At 36.9% G+C, this 15,389-nt stretch overlaps 1 protein-coding gene across 7 annotated transcripts in view; it reads right to left on the bottom strand.

Moving 5' to 3' along the window:
* LOC113059321 (MAP7 domain-containing protein 1-like) overlaps window positions 1–8,004 on the bottom strand; it is a 31,231-nt gene extending 23,227 nt beyond the window's left edge. For 3 of the 7 annotated variants that reach the window (XM_026227736.1, XM_026227738.1, XM_026227739.1), the window contains exon 1: window positions 7,604–8,001. In XM_026227736.1, coding sequence (XP_026083521.1) covers window positions 7,604–7,664 — 61 coding nt within the window. In that variant the 5' untranslated portion in view covers window positions 7,665–8,001. Of the gene's footprint in view, window positions 1–7,603 lie in introns of all 7 variants that reach the window. The other 4 variants (XR_003278078.1, XR_003278079.1, XM_026227734.1 and 1 more) reach the window with 2 other exon arrangements.
* Window positions 8,005–15,389: the final 7,385 nt, after the last annotated feature.

Here is a 15,389-nt window from a genome sequence, read left to right as displayed (position 1 = left end):
TGTCTGGATTTGCTAAAATGTGATGTGTCAAAACAAATTTACCTAAGCCCCTCAGATTCATGCTTGAGGTGCGATCCAGTGCACTGTACCAGTGAACGGCTGGGTCGCTGCTTGCTCAATGAACGCACTTAGGATTTTCTCGAAAGTATCTGAAACTCAAATTTGTTTCTCTGTGAGTTTGTGTGTGAGGGAGTGTCTGAAAGAGGAAAAGTTAGCAGTAGCTCAGGATTACATTTAGTTTTTCAGCTTCACGTGTTTTGGTCATGTTATAGGGAAATAACATATATACATGCTTTTTAAATATATGAAATATCACATCATTTGATACTAAATGTGTGTGTGTGTGAACATGCATGTTTATATTCTTTAAATTAAATAAAAATGTTATGTATGTTTACTCATTTACATACATACACATATATTTACATATATACATGCATGCAAATTGTGTGTACATATAATTTCCCTGTAATATAACAGAAATGCTAAATAATGCCACCAAACAGAAAAAAATAGATTTAAGTATTTTATATAATAAATAATGAATAACCACGTGGAAATGTCTGCTTTTGGACAATCAAGTGAATCAAATACATTACACAAGAAAAGTTTCTCATCTTGATTTTAATTTCTTAAATTGGAATTTGGGGTGCAAACCAAAAGCAAAGATGCAAAAGTCTGGCATCAGTGAAAAAAACTGATGTTATATTTGAGTTAAAAACAAAACAGTTGAAAAATAGTTCGGAGTGAGGATTCTGATTGAAGCCACTGAAAAATAGCCAATATTTGCACATTTGTTGAACTAAAGTAATTCTATATCAATGTGAGAAGTTGATGTTGCTTGACAACCGTGAACAATTGAGAACTGTTGTGCAATGACAATGATATTTACCATTCAGATACCACTTTCATTGCTAAATAGCAGTATCCCTCTTCAAACCACAGACACAAAGAAATATGATGGCTGCATGTGGCCTGAACCCAGCAGCTCTCTTGGGTCTGTAACCACAAGGCTAAAACATGTTTTCCTCAAAAGTACGATCCTCGGAGGAAGTGACCAGACTTGAAACGGATGAAGGATATGGCTGACATGCAGCGATATTTCCTGCTCCGTCATGATGCAAGCGGTCATCCTTGGTGACTAGTGCAGAGATAAACCAATTTCAATGCAAAGCTCTCATAATATATCCTCATACACTATCATTTAATTAATTCAATGCATCGTTGCTGAATACTTAAAGAATTCATTTCTTTAAACAGCAAAAAAATTCACTGACCCCAAACCAGCCCCTTCAAACTTAGAGTAGTGCTTCGGTTGAGGTCCACCTGGAGAACCAGCAATAATTTCAGTGGGGAAAAAGGTCAGAAACATTCAACCAGTTAATTTGAAACCAGCTAAACATCAATTCAAAACAGAGATTCTGCTAAAATCAGGGTTTGGTTTTCCAGCTCCACCCAACAACCCAACCAATTATGGGATCCACATACGCACTAACCTCAGCACTGAAGAGCTTACATGTAGGCTACTGTAAACATGAGCAGGATGAAACCAGAGCCAAGAGAAAGATCTGCAAACTGAGAGCTAAACTATCATGTTGGAAATTAAAAACAAGAGGCCTCAGACAAACATTTAGAAATGTGATAAAATTATTAAATAGTCGAAATTCAACCGCTACATGCTATTTTGGTTTGGCCAACAAAATGGTCATATGGTTTGAATCGATTGGTAAATTTACTACTAGCATCTCTATCTAGCTAATGTATGCAGTGTGCTGCTAAATTGATGGCCAAAACTTAAAATGTGTATCCCTGAATAAATTACAATGTAAAAATCATACTTCTATGATCTTCACATGTCCAGTCCTCTCAGAAGAAACGGACTGTAAATCCAGCCTGTGACAACAAACAACCGGGCTCAAAGTGCAGTACGGGCAGCTGTTATTGACTAAATGTAGGACACATTCAGACATCAAAACATGAGATTCCCACACAGTTGAGTAAGAGTGACACACAGGAAATGACCTCACTGAATTCCAAGGATTCCTTGTGATTTGAGCTTTGAACTTTACAAAACCTATGTGATGACAAAGAATGTGGCTTAGGTTTTTAAAAGGAACTTAAAGATTCGTCAGAGTGACTTTAAAGTCAGCATGAAATGAGCATTTGAAATGAAATGCATGTCACTGATCTTAGTGAACAATTCTGCATCCGTTTCATTTTCGACTTTTCATATTTCTGACAAAAGGCGTTTCTGGCATTTTTATTTTGGCCAGGCTGGGAAACCAGCTTCACATAAGGCCTGCTAACCAGTTTAGGATTTTTTAAAATAGCATTTTCATCTGAGACCGATTTTAAAACACATATTTTTATTGTTCCAGTCATTCCCAGTCTCTCACATCCTCCCATTTCCTAATTCCTTGCATAATCAGTAACAACATTTTTACCCCCTTGAAGCTACTCTATGCAATTTCCGTAATGTTAGGGGAGATGGGAACACACTGTCCTGCAAGCGCTTCATGTCGGAGGACTGTGATTTACACCATCTGTGTGCTACACAGGAAAGGAGACCTGATGAGATTCCGTCTGTATGCAGGCATGAGCTCTGGAATCCTGTCACACCATTCCTTGCCCGTCTGCTCCCTCTTCCTTCATTACTCTCTCGCTCCTCAGCTGAACAGAAGACACACATTCAGTGAGGAATGTTTAACATTCCTAGCACAGTGGCCACAACAGAAAACACAGCGCCTGCTGTAAATGACAAATATGAATGTTGTCTCTGTATTCAGATCGCTCGATGTCTGTCCATATTACAAGACCAACATCAAAATGACATATCTGCAGTCTTAGGTATAGCTCACATATCTTCAGTATTAGGTATAGCTCACTCCAAAAAAAATTTTTTCACTTTTGATCTTCTGATAATAATCTAATTAATCGTCTGATGAATTCAAATAATGATTTTCTCATGAAAGCATAGGGATAAATAGGGTGGATATTAAGCATTTCAAGTGAATAATGATTAATGATTAATTTTTTCACCGAGAAATTAAACTCGCATACTCCTGTTGTTCCAAACTTAACTTTTTTGTGAATAGAATTACACAATAAAATTAATATGGTGGAATACTGTTTTTGACCCCAGTGACTTACATTATGGACAAATCAATTCTCATTCAATTCACAAATATCTTGTGACAGAATGTCACAAAGGTCCTTAAAGGGAAAAAAAAGTTTTATGAGCCAATGCAAAGTTACTCTCGGAATGCAATACCTTTGCAAGTGAAAACAGGTTTTACAAGCATTTAAATCAATTCTCCTCCATTTTTCCTTTTTTTTTTGTCTTTTCATCACCATGTCCCCCAAGCATCTCCATAGGTTTGGAATGACATGAAGGTCGGTATATGCTTATTTTTAGGTGAACTCTCCCTTTTCCCAACAACTGGAAACTGCAGCATATTTGTTATGTAGTGGCAAAATATTACCACAGTTACACAGAGGATTTACCACATCCTTTATTCAGTGCAAACTTTTGTATGCGCTGTAAAAAGCAAAATGGATGAACACATTAAACCATATGTAGTGTGCAATATTTCTGAGGTCATGCAAATTGGATTATCAAGAGTCAAGCCTTCCTATTATGAATGCAGAGAACAAAATATATATTAAGAAAGAATCTGGAGTACAGTGTGTGGCCTTGAAAAAATTTCCTTGCCATTTTATGGGTCTGACAATATTCAAATCTTCCAAGAGGATTAATTACTCCAGAGACACATTTTCTAGGCCAGATTTGATGCAGTAAAGAAGCGCATCTATTCCTCAGGCTGAATGTGCTTCAGTCACTGGTTCATACGTGTATGTTTGTCAGGATTAAAAGCTTGTGGTTGGGATTTTTTTTTTTTTTTATCAACTGATTGTTATGCCAACTAAACACATTCCCCTGTAGGCTGCCAGCACTCATTTAATAACATCTGCATGAAGCCAAGGTAAAAATTCCCAACACTATAAAGGAACTAAATAATGAGCCAATTACCTAATGGGATGGCATGTTATCTTAGGGTGTGTTCACACTTGTCACGTTTGGTTCTATTGAAACGAACCCTGGTGCAATTGCTCTGTTAGTGCTGTTCATTTGCGTAAGTGTGAACGCTGCCATCCGAACCCTGGTACGAACCAAACAAGAGATCGCTAAAAACATAGGACTCCGTCCACTTTCAAATGAACTCTGGTGCGGTCCGAATTAAATATTAAAGTAACACAGCCCAAATACTTCTAAACAAACCAGGAGGACAAAAAATTAAATAATAAGTATACTGTACGCAGGTTACAAGTAACAATGACAGCACTTAGTCCAGCAAACTAAGCCGAACACACCTTTTTTTTTTGCGGTGTTCGGGGAGTTCTGTCACGAAAATACATCATTCAACCCAACCAGTCAGGTTTTGAACATATCACTATGCCTTTAGATTCAGTGTCAAAAAAGCCAGTGTGAACGCTAAGCAGACCAGGACCAAGTGTAGTGTTTCTTTTTTTTGGTCCGGACCAAACAAACCAAGAGAACCGAACTTCAAGTCAAGTGTGAACACCCTAGCACTATATTTTTCAAAGTTGTGGTTTCTTCCTCCTGTTACAAAATCATTAATATTCTCATCCCAAAAAAGCTGTAATTATCTGCTCATTACATAAGAGCCTCTTGGTTCAGGGTTTGAAACGGAATGATATTGTTTCACGGGCGTGACAGAGAGGGGTGTGTGTATAAGAATGTGTGTTGGGGGTTGTTACTGTTACACAACAGAAACTGGCCCCTGTCAGTCTGACAAACTCTTTGGCCTACACAGAGCTGACATGGACATAACGATTGAAACGGTTTTCTAGCAACACCAAATATTTCACCTAAGACAATGCATAATTATATATATATATTATGGATTCAATGTTATGGATCAAGCTCCCAAATGCAACCCCCTTAATGATTTTTCTTTTGTTGAAAGTAAAACTGAAAATGTAATTTTGCATCACTGCAAGATTTTTTATATTATATTAACAAACACTTATTTATACAGAATGCTTTTAAGCAGTTTCAATTACCTCTATTTGATCACAGATATGCCAAATGAAATATTTGGACAAATATACTATTTCAAATGGATATCCATTTACTAACAGTAACCAACATGTATTGATCACAATAAACACTGGCACATTCTCCACATCAAGAACTAACAGACCTTGACAAACATGTTTAATGTTCTGTTGAAACCTGAACACCATGGTGCTTTGGGATTATCATGAATAAAAGTCAACATTGCTTTCACAAGTGATTAAAACATTGCTGAAACCAGTCCTTTTTGCACTAAAGTAAACTGTCCTGGAATAACAATAGACCAATACATGGGCTTGGCTCATTAATCAGACAATATTAGAGAAATGTTTTTTTATTATTATTATTATTATTATTATTATTATTATTATTATTATACACTTATTCAAAATAAGTATTTATTTAAATTGACTATTTTTATTTCATACATTTCATATATGCAAAATATTAATTTCAATACTCAGTTGTAACCTTTCGATATATAAAATAAACCAACTTAAACAGGTTCAGTGAAGTATTTTTTAATTTAATGCAATGAATCTTAATGATTCAAGCACACTACAGACGATTCAGGTTAGCAAAGAGAGAACAGAGAATATAAAGAAAGATAACCAAACAGTGCCGGTAGTTGGGGGTGTGAAACGAAAGGAGGGGGGAAACGAGCAGCACTCGTTCCTGAATGCAGATCTAAAGAAAAGAGAGATTAGAAGGTGCTCTTCAAAAGTCCTGACAGGGCAAAACTCAACAGAGCAGACCTGATCAGACTGAAAACATCTCAGCTCCCATTCAGGGCTTGCTATCAACATTGACAACTTAAATTTACTTGGTGTTTTCTCTCAAACAATTTAATAATGGGCTCCTAAATGTGCAATGTGTCTTGTTTTGTCTTTGGTATTAAATGAACGGACAATGAAAGGCAATTATTCAGTCAAAAGGCACAAACCAAGCACTTCTATGAAGGATAAAAAGAAAGTTAATGAGTAACAGTGAGTCGACAGTGAATGAAGTCCTCAATGTAAAGGACCTGAACACAAAAGCACATCTTCAGGTTCTGAGAAAGAAAGAAAGTCCATTTTATGTCAAAATGGTCAAGTAGGAAGTTTTGCAAGTGACAATAGTCATCAAGTGTTTCAACCTAGTCTCAAGGATATTTACCTCACTCATGGTCACGATACTCATACATAGACTAAACATTAAGACAAGAAATGACACATCTGAAACGAATGGATGATGAAGTCTTAGAAGTTACTTCTAAATTACTTTTGGTACACGCATCAACTAACAACCCCACCCCCAAGATTTGAAGAACAGACCAATGCTCATTTATAAGGATGATCAGGATCAGGACTGATCCCCTTCAGCAAGAAGCCAGAAGAAAGCACAAAAAGGAAGCAACATCTTGTGGTGCTGCAGGAGGGCTCCATGTTACATAACAAATCCTCCCATTCAGAAGCAACAGCCAAACCCCAAGACCTAGAGATCCACACCGTCTTCTCAGCAGACCCATTAAATGACTGTAATTTCAGTTGAGAAATAAATCGATTGTCATGTTACTGTATATTCATGATTTTCAGGACAATGCACAATTGCAGGGTGTATCCTAACTCAATGACTTTCTGCACAGACTAGCTGTTACCAGGGAGTGTATCATCCAGATCACTTTGAAGATCATATGCTTCTATTTAGTGGGTCACTATGGTGTCACTGCCAAGATGATGTAGTCAACAGATTCATTAGAAACCACCTGCACGTGACCAGAGGTGTCTGATGACGAATCAATCATAGGGATCAACTGAAATTCGTCTTTAATCATTTAGTATTCTGACGTTATAGACTGCAAGAGTGTTGTCAGAGAAATGGGTGGTGCATTGAAATCAAGTGCCACAATAACCCATGATATCCGCAGATAATGACTTAGGAATATGCTAGTAGGAAGATCATCGCTGGATAACTATTAACTAATAGCGAATACTGTGAAACATTAAGAATACGTCATGTATCTCATTCGTTTTCCATTCAGCCTGGACGGATTGTGAAATTCCAGTGTGAATATCTCATGATTAAGGTTAATTCACTGTAACACGTCACCTATGCCCCCATGAACACGTCATACCGTTGATAAAAAGATGCTGCAGGAACCTGGACAGTTTGACATAGTACACAAAACTCAAAACCCTAACTGTAAATACGTGTTTATCTGTCCATTTTTTAATTAACATATATAAAAATACAAAGTTACAATGTAAAAACACATTACATAAATTAATAAAGATTTTATGCAAAATAAATGAATAGCCTACAACTCTAGAATATATAGAATATTTTATTTATTATTGTTATTATTTCACACCTTACCTTAAATAACAGCAAATCGTTGCTATGATACTATCATAATGAACGGATATTGTCGATGGAATGTAAAGGCTTCCCTATTCAACTATTTTCATAAATCAGGAGGAAAATATTGATATAATGTTACTAATCAAATCCTGAACGCCGACTTACGTGCTTCTGAGGGTGTCAACTGATTTATCCCCGGCTGCGTGTCAGGATGGTTGAATTCCATGTTTGTCGTTAAATCACGCGGATTTTCCGCTTTAAAATGTATTCATTCCTTCCGTGAGACAGGGAGAAACTTTCTTCGATCGCTCCGGATTTCCACAGGCAGACGAAACCGATCCCTGTTTCTGATCAGCGCACAAAAATCCCCAAAACAATCAACCTGAAGGGTCTTGGCAAAATATTATGGATAGGATTTATGCATGAAAAGCCCGTGATTAAATTACAATCATAAAACTGTAAATTTGTCCCTGCCTGATTGAGCGGTGAGACCGAATAAACTTTCTGGCACACAGCGTACGCGGCTTCTGTGTGCTCCCTCTGCCGCTCTGAAGGTGACGGCATGCGGCTCAGTGTAAGCTGAACACCGTCCCAACTCGGCCTCCAGTGTGGAATGTACCACGTTTTACGTAGGGGTGGATTTAGAATTAAATGAATCCATAATTACCAAGGATGGTTTGTTAAACTGTTTAGAAACTACAAATATTATATATAAAATTTACAAAATATGTACTTTGTCCTTTTTTATTTTTAAAAGCTGGCATATTTTAAATAAATACTGTCACCTATTTTACCTGTCCAACCTGTTTTACATTAGAAGGTTCCGTCTTCCTGCTTCTCCAAAATGATCAAACTGCATAGTTTTGTGCCTTTTAGTCCACGTGTTAGCATAGAAGTCATTTATATGCTGGTGTATGTTGACAAAATTCACATTTACCTATGTTCTTTTTATATTTATGCATTCTAATCCAGGCAACAGACCAAAAGTATTGATAACTCCATCAGCAAATAGTCATTTACACTTTCAAAAACACATCCAAACTCCCTGTTTCAATAGGAAATGTGTAAATACATTGTGTTTTTGTTGATATCATTGTGTAGATTAGCTAACATAGTGAAATTTCAAAAACATAATGTTTCATATTCTTCATATTTCAGAAGAAATCAGTTTCTGAAACAAACTTGTCAAATGTTCAGTTCAGTATGACCTAAGATAACCTGAACTACAAAATAATAATAATGGGGGGAAAATATGGTTTGCTGAATCTTATGAATTACAAAGCTCCTTGCAACCTGAAGAGCACAGCTGGCATCTGCTCAAGAGAGGATAAAAGTGGACGCTATGGGGAAGGGAGGAAGGGGGGTGTCATGTAGGAATGAAATCAGAGTGTGCAAATGGCACGCTTGAGAGGGGAGATCCCGTCCCCCGAATAGACCAGTGGGGATCCTTTGTGCAGATGCTGGCCTGTATTAACACAAACCCCCTAAGAGACACCTGTCACTGCAACTGTCTTTCTGTATAGGGCCCTATAAAGTTCTAAATGTCAAAGTTTTTAAAACTTTTTTGTTTGTATTATGTTTATATTTCCATTCGGCTCCAGGAATTGAATTGGAATTTAAACGGCATTCTCAATTCAATGTTAAATGGCATAAAACCCTGTTCTAGTTATATGGGAAGCATATATAATCATCTTTAAATCTACGCATGATACTATTGCCACTCATTACAGTGTGGACAGACCTCATTCTGAGGCTGACTCATCCTGCAAAGCTTCAAACGTAAATGTAAAGAAAAAAAAATAACCACAAATCTCCTAATGCATTCACAAATCCTGCTATTCACTGATTTCATGTTCTTCACTTGCACTTGTTTAAGCATGATGCTAATGTGGGCATACACAAACTTTAACACATTCTGGGCAATATTTTCTGATGGCTTTGTTGAATTTGATAGCTGAATAGAGGCTGAACCCAGAGGCATCCAACCATGGAGTAAACAAGACAAAATAGAGCTCTAATATAGACTCTAATAAATTAGACTGAGTGAGAAGCAACTATTTTCATTGTCAAGAGAAAATTAAAAAAAAAAGTTACGTTTGTTCCATTGCTCCCCATTCTGGACACTGGCCTTAAAACGTCAGTAGTTTTATATGCTTGGTGAGGCTCAGGTTCAATAGAGTAAGTCTCAAGCAGCCTGTGTATTGTCCTGCAAAACCCAAGGGTCAGCATCTCAGCGTGATCAGGGTCATCAGTGGCCCCTTAATGAAATCACAATAACAGGAATGCCCAGAATGCACCCAGATAGACCTTAAGTCTGTGTTTCACTTAAGATAGACCTTAAGTGTTTCTATGTGAGGAATGTGGTATTAGCCAACTTAAGAACAGTGTTAGTGAGAGAATGATGCATTGAGAAGAAGCCTGGGCAGTCTCATCTGATCATGTTTGAAACATTTCTGCCAATGCCTGTCCTGCCTTGTATAGTTCAAATGGGAAGCAACAGGATGGGGTTGACGGATCATAAATCAAACAATATTGTGTCATATAAATCAGGCTACTTTGTTTATTAGAGATAATAATGTGAAGCAGAACGAGAAACCAGTTAGTCAGCATACTATGTCATTTGTCTGAAATAGATGTCCCCAGTCAGCCACAGTTCTGGTGTAATGTTGCATGACATTAGATATTATAAGTGAAGTTGTGATAACCAAAATTAAACAGTGTCTCAATGTGAATGTGTGTTGCAAATTTAAATAAAATTGGGAAATTTTATTTGTAAAATATGGGCAAAGACAACCACAAAGTTGTTTCTATTAACCTTATTTAAACATTACAGGGTAACAATTATGACGAAGAGTTTTTATATTAAGTATAATGATAAGGTAAATATTTAGAAACGTGCCTCACAAAATGAGGTCACAGTTAAATCTTAAGTCTTTAATTTGTTGGGTGAAATGTCACGATGAGGAAAAAAAATATTTCAAGAGTTTTTTGTTTTAATTCTGATGGTTATGACTTTAAAAATGTATCACCTTAAAAATCAGTATCTCAAAAAATGTGAATATTTTTTCAAAAGATCAATCCAAAAATTTTTTACAAAACTGAAATGTTCAAGATCTCCAAAGTAGGTTTAATTATGCACTCAATTCTTGGTTGGGGCTCCTTTTGCACGAATGACTGCAATCAGCCTGTGGCACTGCTGAGGCGTTATTGAAGTCCAGGTTGCTTTGATAGCGGCCTTCAGCTCCTCTGTATTATTTGTCAGATGTTACTTATCTTCCATTTCACAATAGCCCATAGATTTTCTGTGAGGTTCAGGTCAGGTGAGTTGCAAAAAAGTTGCAAGTTCAGGGAAGGCAATCAAGCACAGTAATATCACTTGGAAGTGGTTTTGGTACTGTGGGCAGGTGCTAAAGTCCTACTGCAAAATGAAATCAGCATCTCCATAAAGCTTGAAAGCAGATGGAAGCATAAAGTGCTCCAAAATCTCCTGGTAGACGGCTGCAATGACTTTGGACTTGATTAAACACAATGGAGCGAAACCCGCAGATGTCATGGCACCCCAAATCATCACTGACTTCAGAAACTTCACACTGGACTTTGGATTCTGTGCCTCTCTAGTATTCTTCCAGACAGATCATGATTTCCAAATGAAATACTAATTTACATTCATCTTAAAAGAGGACTGTGGTCCACTGAGGAAGAGTCGAGTTCTTTTTCTCCTTACCCCAGGTGAAATGCTTCTGATGTTTTTTACTGGTTCAGGAGTGGCTTGGTTCTCGGAATGTGACAGCTGCTGTAGCCCTTTTCCTGAAGACATCTGAGCTTGGTGACTTTATGCGCTAACTCTGGCTTCAATCCACTCCTTGTGAAGCTCTCCCAAGTTCTTGAATCGGCTTTTCCTGACAGTCTTCCCAAGGTTGTGGTCATCCCTGTTGCTTGTGCACCTTTCCTACCACACTTTTTCCTTCCAGTAAACTTTCTATGAATATATTTTGATACAGCACTCTGTGAACAGCCAGCCCTTTCAGCAATGACCTTCTGTGGCTTACCCTCCTTGTGGAGCGTGTTGATGATTGTGTTTTGGACAACTGTCAAGTCAGTAGTCTTTCCCATAATTGTGGTTGCATGTTCTAAACTAGTCCAAGAGGTACCCAGTATTTACTCAAAATTTATCAAACTAAAGCAAGCTCAAAATGGAATATTCTAATTATTTGAGATACTGATTTTTTTTATTTTCCTAAGCTGCAAGTCATAACCATCAGAAAAAAAGAAAAGAAAAAAAAACTCTTGAAATATTTCAGTTTGTGTGCAATGAATCTAGAATATAAGTTAGCTTTTTTAAATAAAATAAAAATAAAAAATAAAGACATATTCCATGATATTCACATTTATTTTAGATGCACCTGTATTGTATTTTGAAATAAGGCAATGCAATATGTTTTAATATGTTTTATAATTGAAAGAAAAATGTGTAAGCTTAATTGGGGGGAAAATACTGTTAATTTTCTGCAAAGACATTTTTTTTCCATCTTTTTCTTCAAACAGTATAGGAGTTCATTTTACCCGATTCTTGAGCTTAAACTTTCTGCAAAAGCAGCTAAAATAGCCAAAAACTAAACTAAACTAAATAGATCTGTTATAATTGCACATTGTTCTCATCCATATGGTAGCACAGCCATGAACTTTAACTTTTTGCAATAGCAACTAAATTTGCCAAAACGAATACAAATGTAATTAAATAAAATGTTATAAATTGCACATAGTTTTTAGCCATAGGTAGCACACCCATGAACACACAAATATAAAAATGCAAAAGATGTTAATCCCCCACACCTCACTTCCAGACCCTTTTCTAAAGCCATGAATTGAACCATACACTGCAGAAACTACAGCTCCCCTTTTTGCCCTTCTACACCTTCATGTGGCCTCCATCCCCTCCACTCCACCATCCAAAGATCCGCCCAAAGACCCTTTCATTACCATGACAAACATTGTACTTACCGGGAAGATAAAGACTTGAGTGGGTGAATGACCCACTTTGACCCTACTGGAAGAGTTTAATAGCTGTTGAAATGTAGCCTATTGGTGTTTTGAATGACAGCGTATTTAAAATAGAATATAATTGTATCTGACTTAAGAGAAGCCGTTTTGCAGTGAGCATGTTGCATCCACTATAGGTGCAGTTAAATTAGCCAAGCTAAGACTGTACTATAATGATGGTACTTATTTAAAATTCTTGAGCTGCAAACACATCGAAACTTCTCTGGATCTGATGGGGATGTGAACTTAAAAAAAAAAATTCAAAAAGTTCCAAACTAAGAATTTTGCAGTGATGCTGTAGAACCATTTTTGGGTTCCTTAACAACACTGAACAGCTTTTATTAAATAAAATTGTAATAATCAGTAGACACTTTTGTGTGGTGGAAAAGTTCTTTGGATGTTAAAGGTTATTCACGGAACCAAATGCCAAAAGAACCTTTATTTTTAAGAATGTGGCCTATATGATCTGTCATATTGTAAGGGTGGTGATTATCTTTTCTTTTTTTTTCCTTATCTATATTCTTTAGGTTGTATATCAGTGTAGTATAAGTTATGTTCAGCAGAGGTTATTACAAGCAGTGTATGAAATGAGTGACTGTCAGACATCCAAAAAGGGAAATGCAAATCATGGGAGCTCGTTCAGCAGGAGCGTCTGTCGCCTTACACTGATTCAGTGTTTAGTCTTTACGATTATGACTTCGTACACAAAGCATGACACAACTTCATGAGCGAAGAAGGATTGCTTTTAAAACCCTGAAGGTGAATGATGGGACTGACAAGCAACACAAAAATACTGCAGCAAAAGTGAGAGCAAAACTTAACATTCACTTTGAAGTTTCTATTTCCACAAGAACCAACCAACATAAACCTTCACAGAGCCAACATTCATCAAAGAGCTGCAACTCATTTTAGCATTGGTGTCTGTAAAAATTAATTACAGACACCAATGCTAAAATGATGGTGTCATGATCATAAAACTTGGACAGATGGAGCACCAAGAGTAACTTCAAAATCTGCACTTGCTTTATCAAATCACCCAATTTAAATTATTATCAAACCACTGTGGTCAGTTTTGCAGATTGAGACAGTTTTCTCCACCAACAAGCATTTGGCAGATGTTCATTCCACTGGAAACTCTTCTAAAATAGTATAAATCTATTCTAATAAATTTGGATTCTGTATTAAACGTATAAATGATTGTACAACACCTTGTTACACCTGTAACTCTCTTCTCTCCCTCTGTAAAAAATCTCCCTGGACCCTTTTTTTTCCCTTTCCAGAATTCATTGCATAGTTTCATGTTTTATGAGCATCTAACGGTTATCATAAGTTCAAATGTCAATGTCATCTCTCCATGTAATGGGGACCACAGGGCAGTCTCAGGAAACTTGAGGCCGTAGTGCAGATATGAGAAAGCTTTATTTGATGGTAGAAAATCTAATTGACTAAAAAAACAACCTCCTGCTAACAGAATGAAGTTGGTATGAAAACCATAATCCCTGTACAGTATTGAATTTAATTAATCACATGCACCACCATGCTTCACAAGGAGACAGATAAGGAAGTCTCGACAGCAAAAAAAAGTACAGAATGAGCTCATTAACATAGCCAGAAAAAAAGAACTGAAAAGGAAGAAGAAATATATGGCTATGAAAAGCAAATCCTGTTCAGTTAACCTTAAGATCCAGCAGAGTGACATCTGCTCCACCTGCTGAAAAGCACCACTGGCCATGGAGAGCCCTGGACTACAACCAGGTTTCAAGGGCAAGCTATGCTCTGCTAGTTATTACTCTTGCCAAGTCATTAAAAAGCAATTGATGTAGAAATCAATACATTGGACTACCATTGTGAACTGCAATGGGATTTAAAGTAAAATCACGGACAACAACAAAAGTTTTAAAGTGGGTTCAAAATTATTTCAAACTCTGTACAATTTCCAGTTAAGGCTGGACTACACAACCTTCGCTCTGATTTGCCATTTTAAAAGTTGTGTAGTTTATTCCAGTCTGTAACTGAAAATGCAAGGTATGGCTGATTGACTGACTAGAGAAGCCCATCCCACTGATTAGCTCATATCCTTTATGATGAATTGGGTGATTAAGCCCTTCATGTTCTTGCTTGATCATCAAAGTGGTTGACTGCACCAAAAAAATGGATCACAGCCACACAAACAAAAATTTTCCTGTGGCAAATGGATCCTCAACCTGAAGGCAGAGGTCAGAGGATGATGTAATGGCTGTTGCCATGGCAACATCAACAGCTCAGAAACATAAGGAAGTTGGCTGGAACTCTCAGATCAGCTTCAGTGCATGGCATCACTTCTTCCAAACAGGACTGTGAAACGCCCATCTTCCAAACACACTCAACACTCACGCTTTGTATTGCCAGTTAAGGACTGAATGTGTTTCATAGCTCTCTGAGGAATGTGAATAACATCAGTGAGAATTTTCATTGGAAAATATAGAACATGTTTTATATGCATTCAAATACTGCACCTCTGCAGTAGCTTCTACATATACAATTAAAACAACATACGCTGAGAAGAGAAATCACACATTGGTCCGGATGTTTAAGGTGGATGCAAGCAAGCTTGTCGACATAGAAAGCTTATCAAAATCTGGCTTATTAAAAATGCATCAAGAAAGTGAATACTGGGACTCGTGTGTTTAGCAGGAGTTATCAGTTACCAGCTGTGTGGCTGGGTTTGCATACTGTATTTTCTTATATGCTAAGATCATTACTATTTTTCCTCAGGCTTAAAAAATACAATAGCTGACATCAAAAACATTTGTGGAAAGCTGACATGTTTTGTCTGGTGCAACATACTATACTCCGTTTAAAACCATTTTAAACAACATTTACTAATTCTTTTCTTTTAACTTGTATTATCTCACATGAATCGAACAAAGCA

This window comes from Carassius auratus, chromosome 41, assembly GCF_003368295.1.
Source record: "Carassius auratus strain Wakin chromosome 41, ASM336829v1, whole genome shotgun sequence".
NCBI lineage: Eukaryota > Metazoa > Chordata > Actinopteri > Cypriniformes > Cyprinidae > Carassius > Carassius auratus.
The sequence above is the reverse complement of the archived record's forward strand: the minus strand, read 5'-3'. Positions and strand labels throughout refer to the sequence as shown.